The 17,610-nt window shown below is 42.8% G+C and overlaps 1 protein-coding gene across 5 annotated transcripts in view; it reads right to left on the bottom strand.

Annotated features, from left to right (window-relative positions):
- Nucleotides 1-17,610, bottom strand: part of kynu (kynureninase) — a 253,690-nt gene that overhangs the window by 71,692 nt on the left and 164,388 nt on the right. For all 5 annotated transcript variants that reach the window (XM_033024701.1, XM_033024698.1, XM_033024703.1 and 2 more), the window contains one exon: nucleotides 9,835-9,981. In XM_033024701.1, the coding sequence (XP_032880592.1) occupies nucleotides 9,835-9,981 (147 nt within the window). The remainder of the gene's footprint in view (nucleotides 1-9,834; nucleotides 9,982-17,610) is intronic.

Raw genomic sequence — 17,610 nt, 5'->3', positions numbered from 1 at the left:
TTAATTGGACCTGAATAGAAAATGAAGTTAATGCCTTTGTGGAGATGTTAACGTTCTTAAAACTCTTATACTGATTGAATTGATTTTCCTATTAACCCAAAATGGGAACCATAGAATAGTAACTTTATATATAATCATATGCAACCTGTACCATAGATTTTATGACATATCTACATGTAGAAAATGAAAGGGGGTGTTCAGTGTAAAGCTACTGCATGCAGATTAAAAATATATCTCCTTAAAGGTTCAATGTCACATATTGCCTCAAGAAACTTGATAATGAGTTTACTCAAAGTGGAGTGCCAATTTATGCTTCGAGTCAAGGAATCATAATCAGCTATTTGATGGAAATCGTGCCAAATTAGTTGCAACCATTATTAAATGTAATATGATTTTGACACCTTGCAGATCATGGCAACTGTTCAGGGCAGCAGAAATGACATTACATGAGGATAAACAGCACCAACTTAATTCAACAACACTTTAACCTAATTCAGCTGCTGGGAAAGTGACAAATTCATTTCGATTTGGATGTCTGCTTTTCCTTTTCAGGCTAGTTATAAAATGTGCAGTTAATCTAGTGTAGAAAAAAGCTAAACCAATAATGTTTGCAAGATTTTATGAATATAATTTATTTTTAGACTCTGCCCGCAACACCCCCTCCCCACCCAAAATAAAAATCAAAGAATGTAGCTGAATGATCTGCAATGAGTCTTTCAGCTGGGAATAAATGTTGGCTGAAAAGTAGAATCTGTGAAATCTAAAAATAACCAAACAATTTAGTTTTGTTTTTTGCTGCTTTTTAAAATGTCAGATTTTCTCAGGAATTATGCCTAATATTTCACTTTCACAGATGGCTTTGCCACCTTGTTGTAATAGATCAAAATGTGTAGTGCTTGCTTTGGAATGGAAACAAAACATGTTATGCATCAATTGAATATGTTGTTTATCCACATATTAGACATTTTCATAATAATTTAACTCTTTAAGTCAGCAGCAGGTTCAGCATTTATCCACATCCCACCTGGATTTGCACCCTTTTCTTCAACCGTAGCAGTCCTTTGGGGGAACGTACACCTATAGTACTGATAAGTAATGTTGTCAGGATCTTTATAGCGAGGTAATATGGACAGAAGAGCATATAAAATTACAGAAGATTTTATTCTTGCTGTGCTCTGATGTGACTTGAGTGGGTTTGAGAGATAGGTGAGCCTTGGTAATGGGGTAATAGTAATAGAGGTATAACAGTTACCATTCCTGGAACGTGGGTTTGATGCAGGCCTTGTCAGTGTGGAATTTGCCCAGTCTCCCTGCGACTGTGTGGGTTTCTGCTGAGTGTTTCAATTACATCCCACATCACAAAGATGTGCTGTCAGGTTAATTGACTCCATTGGTGGTGGAGAGAGTGAATGTATCATTGAGTCTGCACTTGTCCAGGCAAATGGAGCATAATCGATACCATTCCTGACTAAAGTGCAGAAGATGGAAAAATGGCAAGATTCGTGGGATTCAGTGCATAATCACGGCACAGATTCACAGAAATCTGAGAATGGGGAAGCGAAGAGAATGTGTGAAAAAAAGTTTTATAATTAAAGAACAAGAGAATAATGTTGGGAAGAATGAAGAATTGACCAAATAAATAACCTGAGTATGGAGGCAGAGAATAAGGGTAAGGTTTTTTGACTGTCCTCACTAAGATGGGGATGCAACCAATATTCATGACGGTACACAAGTGTGAAATATTAGATTTTTACTTCTTAAAAGAGGAAGCATTGAAGAGCTTTAAAAATGGATAGGTGATCAGACCCAGATGAAATATAACCCAGGCTGTTAAGGAAAGGAAAGGAGTAAATTGCCATGGCTTCAGTTATAAATGTTCAATACAGAAGTGGTCTCAGAGGAAAACTGCGAGCATTGTACCACTGTTTAAAAAGAAAGAAAGATATAAATCAATTAATTACAGACCAATTAGTTTAACTACAGAGGTGGAAAAATTATTGGAATCCATTCAAAGAGACAGCATAAACATTTGTTTAAAAGGGTAAAGATTAATTATGGCAATCAGCATGGATTTGCTGGATGAGGATCACATCTAAATAACGTTTGTAGATGTTAAGCAATTGAAAGTCAACGGGGGCAATGCATTTGATGTAACTGTCTGAACTTTGGAAAGTCTTTTGGAAGGTCACAAATGAATGGCTGAACAAAAATAGAATCAATGGAGATATCAGCAGAGAAATTAAAAAGATGTACAGAATGCTTTCCGTTATTAGCCAAAGCATAAGAGCAGGGAGATTATGCTGGTGATTTTTACACCACGAGTTAGGATAAACTTTGGGCACAACATATTGTTTTATTCTTTCCTATTGGAGAGATGTGATTGCAGCAGAGAAGATGCCATAATTGACTAAAGATATTACCTGGGGCAAAATAATTTACTTCTCATAATCACAGACATATACTTTGGGGGAAAAGTTCAAGTTCAAATTTAATTGTCACTTGCACCATAAGGTGCAGTGAAATGTAATTTACCATGCAGCATTACAATTACAAAATTACACAATACACAACATAGAAACATAGAAAATAGGTGCAGGAGTAGGCCATTCGGCCCTTCGAGTATTCACTATGATCATAGCTGATCATCCAACTTAGTATCCTGTACCTGCCCTCTCTCCATACCCCCTGATCCCTTTAGCCACAAGGGCCACATCTAACTCCCTCTTAAATATAGCCAATGAACTGGCCTCAACTACCTTCTGTTGCAGGGAGTTCCAGAGATTCACCACTCTGTGTGAAAAATGTTTTTCTCATAACTCAACACAGACATCCACCACAGCATTCTTCACTGTGGTGGAAGGCAATACTGTTCAGACTGTCCTCCTCCTCCTCCTCCCTTGTTCACCAGTGGTCGGGGCCCTGACCCTCCACAATCACCGCTACGGAGGGCCCGATATTCAAGCCCTCTGGTCGGGATGGTCGGAAAGCTGACATTGGGACAGGTCGAGCACACCACGCGGCCCGGAGCTCCCAAATCGGCCACCTCCTTTATGGAGATGGCGGCTTCCAGATGTTGTAGGCTGCAGGCCGGCGGTTGGAGCTCTTCTTCACGATGAAAGCTCCGCTCGATGCCTGCCGCGAGAAGTTCCTCAGGCCGAGGCTCCAAGATGTTGTAGGCCGCAGGCTAGCAGTCGGAGCGCTTCTCCGGTGACCCCCAGTAAGTGGATCATTTGGCCCACCACATCCATTCCAACCTCCTGTCCATCTACACAAATTCCATTTGCCTGCATTAGTTTCTCTGCCTAAGGTGCCTTTGCCTATGTCTAAGCAAAGATCAGATTATCTCAGAGAATAGAAGAGTATAGTGCAGGACCAGACCCAACAGCCTGCAGTGTCTGTATCGGCCATGATGTCAATTTAAACCACATCTGGCTACACATGGTCTTTATCCTTTCATTCGCTGTTGGTTCATGTGCCTGTATAAATGCCTCTTAAATGTTGTACTTGTTTCTGCTTCTACCACTGCCTTTGGGTTGCATGCTAGGCACCCACCACTTTGTGCCGAACAAAACTATGTAAACCGCCTTAAACTTTCTCTCTTTCATCTTGAGTTTATTTATTCTAGTATTTGACAGCCTCACCTTAAAACAAAGGCTCCGACTGCCTTCCCTATCAATGCCTCTCTTTCTTTTATATACAGTTATCAAGCCAACCCGCAGCTCCCGACACTCCATTCAAAACAATCCATGTTTGTCCAACCTTTTCCTTACAGGGAACACTCTCTAATCTAGGCAGCATCCGATAAATCCTCATCTGCACCCTCTCCAAAGCCTCCTCATCCTTTTATATTACAGTGACAAAAACTGCACACAATACTCTAAATCATCACCAAAGTACTAGAAAAAAGTAACTGCAGATACATGTTTAGAAAAAAAAGACACAACATATCCCTAGCTTTCAGGTCTGGACTAAGTCTGAAGAAGGGTCCCGACCCGAAATGTCACCTATCCATGTTCACTGAAGTACTTTTAAAAAATGTATTAAACCAAGGTGGTAAGGAGACTTACCTGAAGTGTATATAATTATGGAGAAAATAGATTGAGAAAAGGGAAAAGAAAACTAGCTAGTTAGGGAGTGGTTGAGTAGGCTGGGACTCTATTCCTTGGAGCACAGGAGGATGAAGTGTGATCTTATAGAGGAGTATAAAATAATGAGAGGAATATATCGGGTAGACGCAAAGAGTCTCTTTCCCAAAGGAGGGGAATCAAGAACCAGAGGATGTAGGTTTAAGGTGAAGGGAGAAATGGAATCTGAGGGTTAACTTTTTCCTAACAAAGGGTGGTGGGTGTATGGAACGAGCTGCCAGAGGAGATAGTTGAGGCAGGGACTATTACAATGTTTAAGAAACAATTAGACAGGTATATGGATAGAACCGGTTTAGAGGGATATGAGCCAAACGCTGGCAGGTGGAGCTAGTGTAGGTGGAACATGTTGGTCGGTGTGGACAAGTTAGGCTAAAGGGCCTAATTTTTTATTTGATTCAAAGTAATTGGTAGAATGAGGATTTATTTTAACCCATAGGGTAGTTCACATCTGGAACTCACTGCCTGAAAAGGGGGAAGGGGGATATGCGAATGCAATACATAAATGGGTTTAGATTAGTTTATTTTTGAGATACAGTGCGGAAATATGCCTTTCGGCCCACTGAATCCGCGCCGACCAGCGGTCACCGCACACTAACACTAAGAACAATTTATAATTTTACCAAGCCGATTAGCCAAAAAACCTGCATGTCTTTGGACTGTGGGAGGAAACTGGTGCACCCGGAGAAAACCCACGTGGTCATGGGGAGAATGCACAAACTCCACTTGGATTGCACCCGTGGTCAGGATTGAACATGGGTGTCTGGCGCTGTATGGCAGCAGTACTACCGCTGCACCACCGTGCCGCCTGGGCATTTGAAGAGATCTGATCTGTAGTTTATGCACTTGGTGCTGATAGATACGATTAAATTGGGTGACTTTTTTTCAACCAGTATGAACGCAATGGGCTGAATGGCCTCCTAATGTGAAAAGAAATGTTGGTGATGCCATATATAGTGAGATTTTGCAGCCACTGAATGGGAAAAGTATGATGGGGGGAAAAGACACTTACAGTGAAATTGCTGACACATTCATCCTGCACATTGAAAGAAAATAGTTAGCAAAAAAGAGATAAAAGATTACTGGTATCTTCTGAAGTCAACAGAGCCAATTCGGACTGATATTCAAAAGACAAAGACAAATAGGCAAAATGTAACTGATAATATATCAGATTAGGAGGTGGATGAGAATCTTGGAAATTAGCTGCAACAAGGGAAGGATAGAAAGGTGATCAATGAGTCTGCCAGATTGTGTGCCATATGCCAGCATTACACCTGTCCTTTTGTGATGCCAAGTAATAAACATCAGATTAAATTAATTAAAACTCAAAGTATTGGAAGACCTCAGTGGGTTAGGCAGCATCTGCAGAGGGAATTGACAGATGACATTCCGGGTAAGGATCCCTCTTCCGACTGATCGGGGGGGGGGTGGGGGAGAAAGCTGGCAAAGAGCTGTGGGTTAGTGACAAAGGCTGGAGATGAAAAGGTGACAAAAGGGTGTCAGGTAAGGCAAAAAGAGGAGATGTTAGGCCGAATTGGCAGAAGGGTAAAGGTAAAGATGGAATATAAGGAAATATGGGACTATTGGAGTGAAGTATATTGGAGCAAAGAATGAGCAGGGTGACTGTAGTGGTGGTGGAAGATGTGGGAGGGAAGGGTATTGGGCGGGGAGATATTACTTGAAATTGGAAAACTCAGTTGATTAGCAACTAAATCATCCAATGCATCATTTTCCAAGAAGTGTGGGGGAAAATGTGAACACCACCGAAACACTTCCAGGACACCTTGTAACAGACCTAGCACAAAGAGCCTCCAACTATTGTGCCCAACTAGCAATTCAGTTTTGATGTAAAAATGCAGAGCTGCAGATGTTGCAAAATGCTGGAGTAACTCAATGGATCCGGCATCATGCCTGGAGAACATGGATAGTTGACGTTTCAGATAACCCGAGTTTAAAGAAGGGTCCCCACCCAAAATGTCACCTGTCCATGTGTTCCAGGGATGCTGCCTGGCCTGCTGAGTTATTCCAGCATTTTGTATCTAGTTCAGTTTTGATTTCAGATTTTCAGCATCTGCACAATTGAATGAAATGTAACGTACAGAAGGAGAAAAAAAAGGGGCTCTGGAAGATATGAAACCTGGAACAATACAAATCTGTATTGGCTTAAACCTTTGTGCACAAGACTAGAGAGAAAATTGAAATTAGAATTTTACATTGCAGAAGTGAGAGAGCCAGCAACTGAACTACAACAAATTGCTGCAAGCTGACAAACTCATTGTGACAATATATTAGGTTGAAGCATATGTAATTTTCATATGACTTGCACCTTGTGTCCTGTCAGGTTAAATAAAATAATTCTTCCTGTGGTGAATGCTGTAGGGGTCTGAGGTAACTAAGGTGATACTTGTTCTCTGGGTAACCATCTGGAAAGATGGCAAAGAAAGTATTATATGAGGAAAATAATTGAAATACCAACATTATGTACTTATGGTATTTATGGGACTGATCTTCAAAGACTGCTCATAACAAGCACCCTGTGTCCTGCCCTTGCCGCCTGCCCTCTGACTCAGTCATCGTGTTTAGGATCACATTTGTAAACTGGAGCCTTATTTAAGCTTGCCAGTTGTGATCATCTAGTTTCTATGCTAAGCTGACAAGTTAGATCTCAGATGGGTGCTTTCAACTGGCCAAGCCAACATCTGGAAGGGGTCGTTCCTGCATGTTTTAATCTTGAGCAGCCTGCAGTATTCAAAGCCAATCAAAACTGAACAAGATGCAGCTCAGCAGGCGATTCCAAGCTCAGATCAAAATGATGGCCCTTTCTCGACCCCAATGAGTATCCAATGTTGGCTGGTCATTTTGCAGCTGAGAAAAGGATGACAATGTTTGAGAAATGGTACCTATCTTTTTCAAGATATGAAATTGTCATGTAGAATCAAACAGCAGGAAAAAAGGCCCTTCAGCCCAACTCGTCCATGCCGACCAAAATGTCCCATCCAAGCTGGTCCCATTTATGTGCGCCTGGCACATATTCCTCTAAACATTTCCTATCCATGTACCTGTCCAAGTGTCTTTTAAAAACTGTTATAGTAGCTGCCTCAATTGCCTGCTCAGGCAATTTGTTCCATATACACACCACCTTCTGAGAGAAAAACATTGCCTCTCAGGTTCCTATTAAATCCATGTACCACTTAAGAGAAACCAGCCCCGCATTGCCTGCTTCTACCTCTTTGCTAAAATCCACAAATAAAACTGCCCAAGCTGACCCATTGTTTCTGCCTGTTCGTTTCCCATCTCCACATATCTTGACTCTGTCCTATTCCCCCCTTGTCCAATCCTTCCCACCTATGTCCAATACACCTCACATGGTCTTCGACTCTTTAATAACTTGCAGTTCCTGGGCCCCCGTTCACTCATCTTTACCATGGATATCCAGTCCTTCTACACTTCCATTCCCCATCACGAAGGTCTCAAGCCCCTTCATTTCTTCCTTCCAAAAATCCAACTAATCTCCCTCTATTAACACTCCCCAGTATCTAGTGGAACTTGGCCTCACCCTCATGTTTCTCAACAATTTTTCTTTTGACTCAACTCACTTTCTCCAAATTGAAGTTGTAGCCATAGGCACTCACATGGGCCCCAGCTATACCTGCCTTTTTGTTGGATATGTCAAACCATCCTTGTTCCAGGCATACACCAGCCCTATCCCCCAACTCTTTCTCCACTACGCGGATGCCTGCATTGGGGCTATCTCCTGCACAACGAATATAAGGACGTACCTTCAGAAAGGAGATGAGGAGGAATTTCTTTAGTCAGAGGGTGGTCAATCTGTGGAATTCATTGCCACAGAAGGCTGTTGATGCTGTCAATGGATATTTTTTTTATGGCAGAGATGATGGATTCTTGATTAATACAGTTGTCAGGGGTTACAGGAGAAGGCAAGTGAATTGGGGCGAGAGAGCGAGATAGATGATTGAATGGCAGAGTAGTCTTGATGGGCCGAATGGCCTAATTCTGCATGAGTACCTCAGATTTCACTTTGGGAGCTTATTACCCAGCACTATAAACATTGAATGCTCTCATTTTAGATGACTTCCACAAACACTTTCCTGCCCCCACCCTCCTCTCCCCCGCCCCTCCTCCCCTCCTTCCTCCACTAAAAGTTGTCTAATGAATTCCACAGTTCACAACTATGTATCCCACTTGGGCTCACACCTGTTTCTAGCCAAGAGGCAACCTATCGGGAAACCTCCTTGCCTGAGGTCATCTGTTGCCGGCCCCAATTTGTGCTGTTTCTTCTTCTCTTCCAGTTTTGTTCCCCTACTTTCCCTACTAAAATTAGACTGAGGAAGAATCTCAAACCAAAACATCACCTATCCATTTTCACCAGAGATGCTGTCTGGCCCGTTGGGTTACTCCAGCATTTTGTGTCCCTTTGGTATAAACCAGCATCTGCAGTTCCTTCAAAGAAACATAGAAACATAGAAAATAGGTGCAGGAGTAGGCCATTCGGCCCTTCGAGCCTGCACCGCCATTCAATATGATCATGGCCGATCATCCAACTCAGTATCCTGTACCTGCCTTCTCTCCATACCCCCTGATCCCTTTAGCCACAAGGGCCACATCTAACTCCCTCTTAAATATAGCCGATGAACTGGCCTCAACTACCTTCTGTGGCAGAGAGTTCCAGAGATTTACCACTCTCTGTGTGAAAAATGTTTTTCTCATCTCGGTCCTAAAAGATTTCCCCTTTATCCTTAAACTGTGACCCCTTGTCCTGGACTTCCCCAACATCGGGAACAATCTTCCTGCATCTAGCCTGTCCAACCCCTTAAGAATTTTGTAAGTTTCTATAAGGTCCCCCCTCAATCTTCTAAATTCTAGCGAGTACAAGCCGAGTTTATCCAGTCTTTCTTCATATGAAAGTCCTGACATCCCAGGAATCAGTCTTCTCTGTACTCCCTCTATGGCAAGAATGTCTTTCCTCAGATTTGGAGGCCAAAACTGTACACAATACTCCAGGTGTTGTCTCACCAATATGACTCCCTTCATGCGTGACTCCCTTCACATTATTCACGTCCCTTTTTTAATTTAAAAATGTTAATAAATGTCAGGCAGAGCAGATTAGTTTAATTTGGCATTTTGTTTGGCATGGACAGTATGGACCGAAGTCCCTGTTCCTGTGCTGTACTGTTCTATATTCTATATGTATCCACAGATGTTATTTGAAGATCATTCACACATTTTATCCACACACCCACTTTACAAAAAACTAATTTCTAGCCCTTCGGCACCAAGGATCAGCCCACCAGGTTGCAGTAATCGTTGTGTTTTTTTCCCCCGTCCTTTCCCCTCTGCTATGCAATGATGCCTGTTGCTATTCCATTATCCACCCACAGCAAAACATTTTATATTCATTTCAAGAGGTTGAGTCAAGAGTGTTCATTTTTCATATGCATCAGATATGAAGCAGAACAATGAAAACCCTAGCGCTGCAGCTCTACAGGCACATTAGATGCAATAAGAACAACAATAAATGCACAATAAATTATTACTTATTCGTAAGTAAACTGCACCATGATAGTGCAAAAAACACAATATATAGAACAGCCATAGTAGTACATAAAGGAACCACAGTAGTGTCGAATCATTTATTCTCAATTTCAATGTTGTGTTGATCTGTGAAACTTACCTTGGCATGTCCTGCTCTTGTTATTGAAACCATGTCAAAAAGCTGTCCAGTGTAATATTGTACTCCGCTGAACAGTATCACAGCAATACTGTCACCTTCCCTTTCTATTGTAGATAAAATGTCGTCTGTGCTCAGAGTCTCTTCATCCTGGAAGCAAATGATTGATTGGGATTTTTTTAAATAGAAAATATAATGAATTAAAATATAGTTCTTACAATCAGGATATTTTAGCAGATGAATATATTTTGATTCAATGCACATAAATGCTCTGTACTTTAAAAAGACTAGGTTTCAATTCCAAAAAAAATGTTTAATAAAACTAACCAAGTTCTTTTAAATAAATCACAATATCCACAGTTTTAAAATCAATCATAGCTTTTCCTTAAATTTATCCCCTCTAAATAAATAATTGGTATTTATGGTCAATTGACAGAAGCATTTCATATTGAAATTAACAGAATTCCAATGCACTTTTCACTCTTTTAAAAAAGTACTTTGCATATCCATCTTGTACAGCCTCATGCAAAAATAAATCAAAATACTTTGAGCATGAACCCTTGTTGCCAAGGTGAATGTACCATCAGGGCGCCTGGGGTGATTTCATATTGTTGATGTCAAGAATGACAGGGCAATCATTTAATTATCCTTACCCATACTTTATAAAAGGGATCATGAAAAACAAATTTGAAGATGATGGCAACAACTTTAATTTCCTTCATTGCTCAGTCCAAGCACTTGAGGCCCATGGGGTTGCACGGTGGCGCAGGGCGCCGAGTTGCTGCTTTACAGCACACAGCCACGGAGACCTGGGTTCAATCCTGATTATAGGTGCTGTATGTTCGGAGTTTGTACGTTCTCCCCGTGGCCATGTGGGTTTTATCCGAGATCTTTGGTTTCCTCCCACACTCCAAAGATGTACAGGTTAATTGGCTTGGTATAAGTGTAAATTGTCCCTAGTGTGTGTAGGATAGTGTTAATGTGTGGGGGATCATGGCCCTAAGGGCCTGTTTCCACGCTGTATCTCTAAAACTAAAAAAGCTATAACTAAAGTGGTTTAATTTTGATGTAAAAATGTAGTTTTATGACATTTAATTGTTAATTACCATTATTGAGGAATCTAAATGGTTGTTTGAATAGGTGTGTGGTTATGGTATCTGACTACTTGTAATGCAGGAACTAAGACTGAACAGAAAATAACTTAAATGAGTATAAAGAAGCAACTATTACTGGAACTAAGAAGAGTAAAGGGCCTGTCCCAGGAGCATGCGACTGCATGCGGCAAGTGTGACCTAACGTAGTCGCTTGAGCCGTACGGCCTTGCGGGGCCGGTCCCACTTCGATAGCCGGAGCCATTTGGAGTTGTGCGGAGCTGGTCCCGACATCGCACAGGGCCCCGAAAAACTGACAGTGTTCAAAAATTCCGCGCGGCAACGGCCTGCCGGCCCACAATTGCCTCGGTACCATACGCACCGCCTCAATGGGAACCCAATGGGCGGGAATGGGTGTGCCGCCGGAAAGCCACTAAGAGTGGATGGGGAGGAGGTGAGGGGGGATGGAGTGAATGTGTGGGGGGGAAGGGCAAGGGGTCGAGTGGGGGGGGCAGAGCAAGAGGAGGAGTGGGGGGGTGAGGGGAGCAGTGGGGATCAGGGGTGTCACAACTGGAACCCATCAGCCGCGCCTGCGCTGTTGGGGGCTATGCGTGAGTGGTGGAATATTGCGTTGGGGGACCAGGCCTCCCGTGTGAGAATGGGACCTAACGGGTCCCACTTAGTCTAGTACAATGATAATTCCTTACACGGTTACAACCGGCAATAATGAATTCTGTTACCCGCTCCCATGGTCCGTTATAATGATGCTTTGCTGTATCTTTGTAAATCTGTTTCGTACTGTTTGTAATACAGCACGGAGACCATTCAGTGTAATGGCCAGAACTATACATAATATTCTGGCTGTGTCTTAATTTGTATTTTACACAGTTCCAGCATGAGATCTCTGCCCTTAGATATCAGAAATACATATAAAGTTTTCCAAATGCTTTCTTAATTATCTTATATACTTCACTTAGAGATTTGCAGATATGCATAGCAAGGTCCCTCTTTTCTTCCAGTCATTATAACCTATATATTTTGCATATTTCATTGCCTTCAGTAAATACATTAACAAATATGATATTTGCACTTTGCTATTCACTTTAACAGTCAATTATGTCATGCTGTTAATTTCACACTGCATCTGAACTGTTATAGGTGCTTTATCTCACAGAAATTTCAAGAGCAACTCAAAAACAATATTCCATGTAATAGACTTGGATGTTATTTCAAAGAAAGAGGTAAGGAATAACAAGGAATTTTAAGGTGATAACCTCAGAAAGGAAGAGGATGGCTTGTGGGCACCATCGCCAATGAAAGGGCAAAAGGCAAGAACAATAACAAAGAGTAAGAGTTTGGTGGTTCATGGACGTAAGGAGAAAAGACTGGATAATAATATACAGCGAAAAAAGCACAATAAACAGAGTAACCAAGTTGGCGGAGAATAATAAGGATAAGGATATTGGGTGAATGGTAAGTGCAAAACAGAATACATGAACCTGGATTGATAGGTTGATTTATGGAATAGATTCAATAGGAGGCCCACAAGGTAATGGTTGAATACTCATTGCAGAGGCTGATAAATTGTGCATGAAAGTCTCAACAACAGGACAGGTAGTGGACAATGGAACTGAAAATTGGGTTTTTTCACACAGAGGGAGGTGTGTAAATGGAACAAGCTGCCAGAGGAAGTGAAAGAGGCATGTACAATGATAGACACAAGTGCTGGAGTAACTCAGCCGATCAGAAAGCATTTCTGGAGAAAAGATGGGTGACGTTTCTGGTCTGGACTCTTTTTCTGACTGGTACAATTAAGGGCCTGTCCCACTTACGCGACCTTTACAGGCGACTGCCGGCACCCGTGATAGGTCGCTGAAACTTTCAACATGTTGAAAATTCAGCGGCGACCAGAAATACGTTATGACTCTTTGCAGACCTCTCACGACCATAGGAGACCTCTCACGACCATACAGGCAACCCCTGGCAACATGTCGCGGGTGACCTCTCACGACCATACAGGTCTCCAACGAGTCATAGCGTCTTTCTGGTCGCCGCTGAATTTTCAACATGTTGAAAATTTCGGCAACCTATTACGGGTGCCGGTAGTCGCATAAGTGGGACAGGCCCTTTAGGCATTCTTATAAGAGTTTGGTGGTCCATGGCAGGTACAATTATGACTTTTAAAAAACACTTGGACAGGTACATGGACAGCAACAGTTTGGAGGGATATGGGCCAGGCACAGGCAAATGGGACTAGCTCAATTAGGCACAAAATGCTGGAGTAACTCAGCGGAACTGGCAGCATCTCCAGAGAGATGGAGTGGGTAACGTTTTCTGAAGACTGAAGCAGGGTCTCGACTCGAAACATCACCCAATCCTTCTCTCTAGACATGCTGCCTGCCCCACAAAGTTACTCCAGCATCTGCAGTTCCTTCCTACACAGCTCAATTGGGCAACTTGTTTGGCATGGACAGGCTGTTCAGAAGGGTCTGTTTCCAGGCTGATTAGATCTCTGACTTTCTGAAATGTCACATTTTTTCATGTCATAAATTTTTCATCTCAATTCACTTGTGGGATTTGAACCAGAAATAGAAACAAAATGACTTTTCTGCCTACTCAATAGGAACATGATAGCTCAATGCATTGACATCTTGGTACTCAGCCTATATATTTTTTATACAATTATATTGTTGCATTTTTAATTTGCAATGACAGGTACTACAACATTGGATATTACAGAACAGAACCAGCAAACGGGATTACAGTTTAAATGTTCACTTGTTGAGTCAGAGTGATTTTGCATGAAACAGGCCATTCAGCCAACACACCCATGCTGACCTGTTGGCACCCATCTGTATTAATGCCATCTTGCAGGATGGACATTGCATTCAAAACACAAGCATTTCAAGTGTTGTCTACACACTTCTAAAATGGTGTCAGTGAGTCTGCTTCCACCACTTTCTCCTGCAGTTCATTCTGGTACCTACCACTGTCTGGGTGATAAAAGCTCCCACTCAGGTGCCTTTCAAATCTTTTACCCAAATCTACTTTGTCTAAGTTGCATTCACCTCTGAAAAGGGAAATAACGTTTTTTTTGCAGTCTCAGCTAACCTATTTATACCTCTCATTTTGGATCTAATTTGTCAATTTGCCTCTTATGCTGTTAGTACAAATGACAATCAAACTATCTCGTCCAACTCCTAATTTATGGAGACTCACATTTGGTTTTTACCTTCCGCTTCACTGAGTTCTCAGTCTTTTTTTCAATGTTGGAAATGTCAAATACTAAACGACATAGCTTTAAGGTGAGAGGAGGGAAGTTTAAATGAGATTTACATGCATGTTTTTTTTGCAGAGAGAACGGTAGGTGAATGGAAGAGTTTGCCAAGGGACGTGATGAAAGCAGATACCATATACATATTTGGAAGGCACTTAGACAGTCACATGAACTTTTAAGGCGAGAGGACAAAGATTTAATAGGAACCCGAAAGGCATCTTACACTGAGTATTGTGGGTATATGGGACGACCTGCTGGAGGAAGCAGTTGAGGCAGTTACAACAACAACCTATAAAAGACATTTGGACAGGAATAATATTTAGAGAAGGTTTAGAGGGGTATGGGCCAAACGTGGGCAAAAGGGACCAGTTAGATCATGCATCTTGGTCGGTATAGACGAGTGGGGCCAAAGGGCCTGTTGCTGTGTAGTATGACTCTATGACTGGCAGAGAATTGAGAGATCTAGCCCAGGGGCAGGCGTATGGGCAGCATAAATTGGCAACCTGATCGACACAGACACTCAAACCAAAGTGACTATCCAATGCTGTGCTGAGTTGTGTTCTCTATAAAAAATATCTTTCCATTATGAATAACACAAAAAGCTTTCATTTAGGACTTTGCCTATATCTACTGGCTCCACACACAGATATCTCCTGATTTAAATGGGCTCTACTCTTTCCCAGGTTATTCTTTTGCCTTAAATACTTGCATTTTTACATTAATACTGTCTGCTGCATGACTCATCTTTGTGACCTCTCTTTGGTTTCCTAATTTCTTAAAGCGACCCTACCCTTGTTACACTCTGTAAACCCCCCCCCCCCCCCCACCCCCAATCACCCCAGCATTAGTTGACTATAACTGCTGCGCTGTTCTTTTAAAAAAATCAAACCTTTGGTATCCCTCGACATCCACGTTTCCATGTATTTGTTCCTATTGATTTTCAGCCTTACAGGAACATGTTGGCCTTAAGCTCTCACTGTTTCTCCTTTGATTGGATTGCAAATATAAACCTACCTCCAGCTCGATGTTCCTAGTCAACCTTTGCCAGATCCTGTCTTATTTTAATGAAATTGTCCTTCCTCCAAATTTAAAAGTTTTTGCCTTATCGTTTTCCATGACCACTTTGAAATATACAGTTCTGATCATTATCTTCAAAATGTTCCTCCAGTGACATTTGCTCCATCTGTCTGCTTACATTCCCCAAGACATCATCTATGAAACGCTCCTTTTCTCATTAGTCTGTCTTCATACTGTGCCAAAAGCTCTCCTGGAAATACCTAAAATATTTTGCCCATTCTGAGCTTTTATGCTCAGGTAGTTCTAGTTAATATTCAGGAATCTGAAATCCCTAGCACTATAATCCTATTTGTATCACTTCTTTCTGCTATTTACCTACATATCTGTCCTCTATATTTTGTTATTGTTAGATGGTCTCTAATGCACCATAACAAAGTAATTATAACCTTTTTGTTCATAATCTCTACCCATAATATCATAGTCCTGCGTGCTAATTAAAGCTTTCAGTTTTTTCTATCTTACTAGTCAGACTCATTGCATTAATATGGATGCAATTTTACTTCGAAGTCACGTGAGTGACTACGTGAAGAACCTGCCAGGACGCATGCGTGTCATATCGCTTCACGCATTGCGAAACGACAGGCGGGGTGGAGCGTTCCCCCGCAGCGGTAAAATTTGAAACCGCGACCGACAGGTAAGTGAATTACTCTGCGGTCATTTTCTGTTTCCCGCGCTGTTTTTACAGGGGGAAACTGGACAAAAATAGTCCACAAGGGCTGCATCTAAAGCTGGCTGGGGAGGACCGCGGAGTTGCGGGCAGCCAGCAGCAGCTGAAGGCACCAGCATCACCATGAATGGGATCAGCTGTGCCGGACTTAGCACCCGCGCCAGCCAGATCAACACCACGGCCGGGCGGGAAGGCTACACAGATCAGAGCCGTTGACTCTGACAAGTTGAAACGGCAGGCGGGGGGAGCATTCCCCTACAGCGGCAAGTTTTTAAAACCAAGACCGACAGGTAGGGGAATTACTGCGGTCGTGTTTGTTTCCCGTGTCTGTTTCTTACAGGGGGAAAATATGGACAAGAGTCCACAAGGGCTGCACTGGCTGGGGAAACCGCAGAGTTGCGGGCAGCCAGCAGCAGCTAAAGGCACCAGCATCACCGTGAGTGGGATCAGCTGTGCCCGACTTGGCACCCGCACCAGCCAGATCAACACCACGGCCGGGCGGGAAGACTACACAGACAGAGCCGTTGACTCTGACAAGTCAAAACGGCAGGTGGGGGGGAGTATTCCCCTGAAGTGGCAAGTTTTTTTAAAAACCAAGACCGACAGGTAAGGGAATTACTGCGGTCATGCTTTGTTTCCCGTGCTGTTTTTCACAGGGGGAAACTATGGACAGGCGTCCACAAGGGCTGCACTGGCTGGGAAGAATTACGGAGTTGCGGACAGCCAGCAGCGGCTGACGGCACCAGATCACCGTTAGTGGGATCAGCTGTGCCCGACTTGGCTGACGTCGAACTGCAAAGAAATGCCGCGGGGACCAGCGTTACTGGGGCCAAATGGAACGGCTTATGGAGCACATGCTCCACTGTGACGGACTCTGGGAGATGGAGTCTAGTCACAATGGGTATATAATACACCCATGGCAGCACATTATCAGGGCTGCATAGTGCATCTCCCTCGACAGAGGGGAGTACTGGGAGCCAATTCTGGGCTGGCTCTGAAGAGGGGTTTTGCTGAAGGAAGAAATCAGTGTGCAGGGGGTGCAAGAACAAGGAAACCTCCTGGAAAAGGAGTCCAAGTTTGTACATCTAAAAACAACTACAGGAACATGGCTGTAATAGACACTACTGCCAAATATTTGGCACCGGAAAATGGGTATCCCTCAAAAATTTCCCACGGTGAACAGTTACATCTGAAAACACATTGGAACGGGAGTCAGAAGGCAGGATGTTTAGCTAAGACGCTGTGGCATTATTCTGCAATATGGAGTATGAGATTAATAGTCTCAGGAGAACGCCATCCGCCCAGCTTTAAACCCTAAGTTTGCAGAGCTGTGCAGACCTGGAGGGATTAAACCACCAATATTACTACTTGGGGACAACCTGTCAAAACAGGAAAAAGAGCTCAATAAGGAGGCCAATACTCTGGGGCTCATAAAGGCGGCAACAGGCAGGATCTCCTACACACAACAACAGCACCTCCACGCACCCACCAGCAGGAAGACACACAGAAGCTGGTGAAAGCTCAAAGGCCGGGCTACAGGACAGAGGTCTTTTAGGCCTGGCCCAGACCGGCCTTCGTGGAAGACGTGCAACCCCAAATCCCAAATCCAAAAACCGACGCCACAATCTCTACGGCGACTGCAAGGAAGAAAACAAACTTTCCACTGG

Source organism: Amblyraja radiata, chromosome 7 (genome assembly GCF_010909765.2).
Source record: "Amblyraja radiata isolate CabotCenter1 chromosome 7, sAmbRad1.1.pri, whole genome shotgun sequence".
NCBI lineage: Eukaryota > Metazoa > Chordata > Chondrichthyes > Rajiformes > Rajidae > Amblyraja > Amblyraja radiata.
This window is presented reverse-complemented; position numbering and strand designations above follow the sequence as displayed.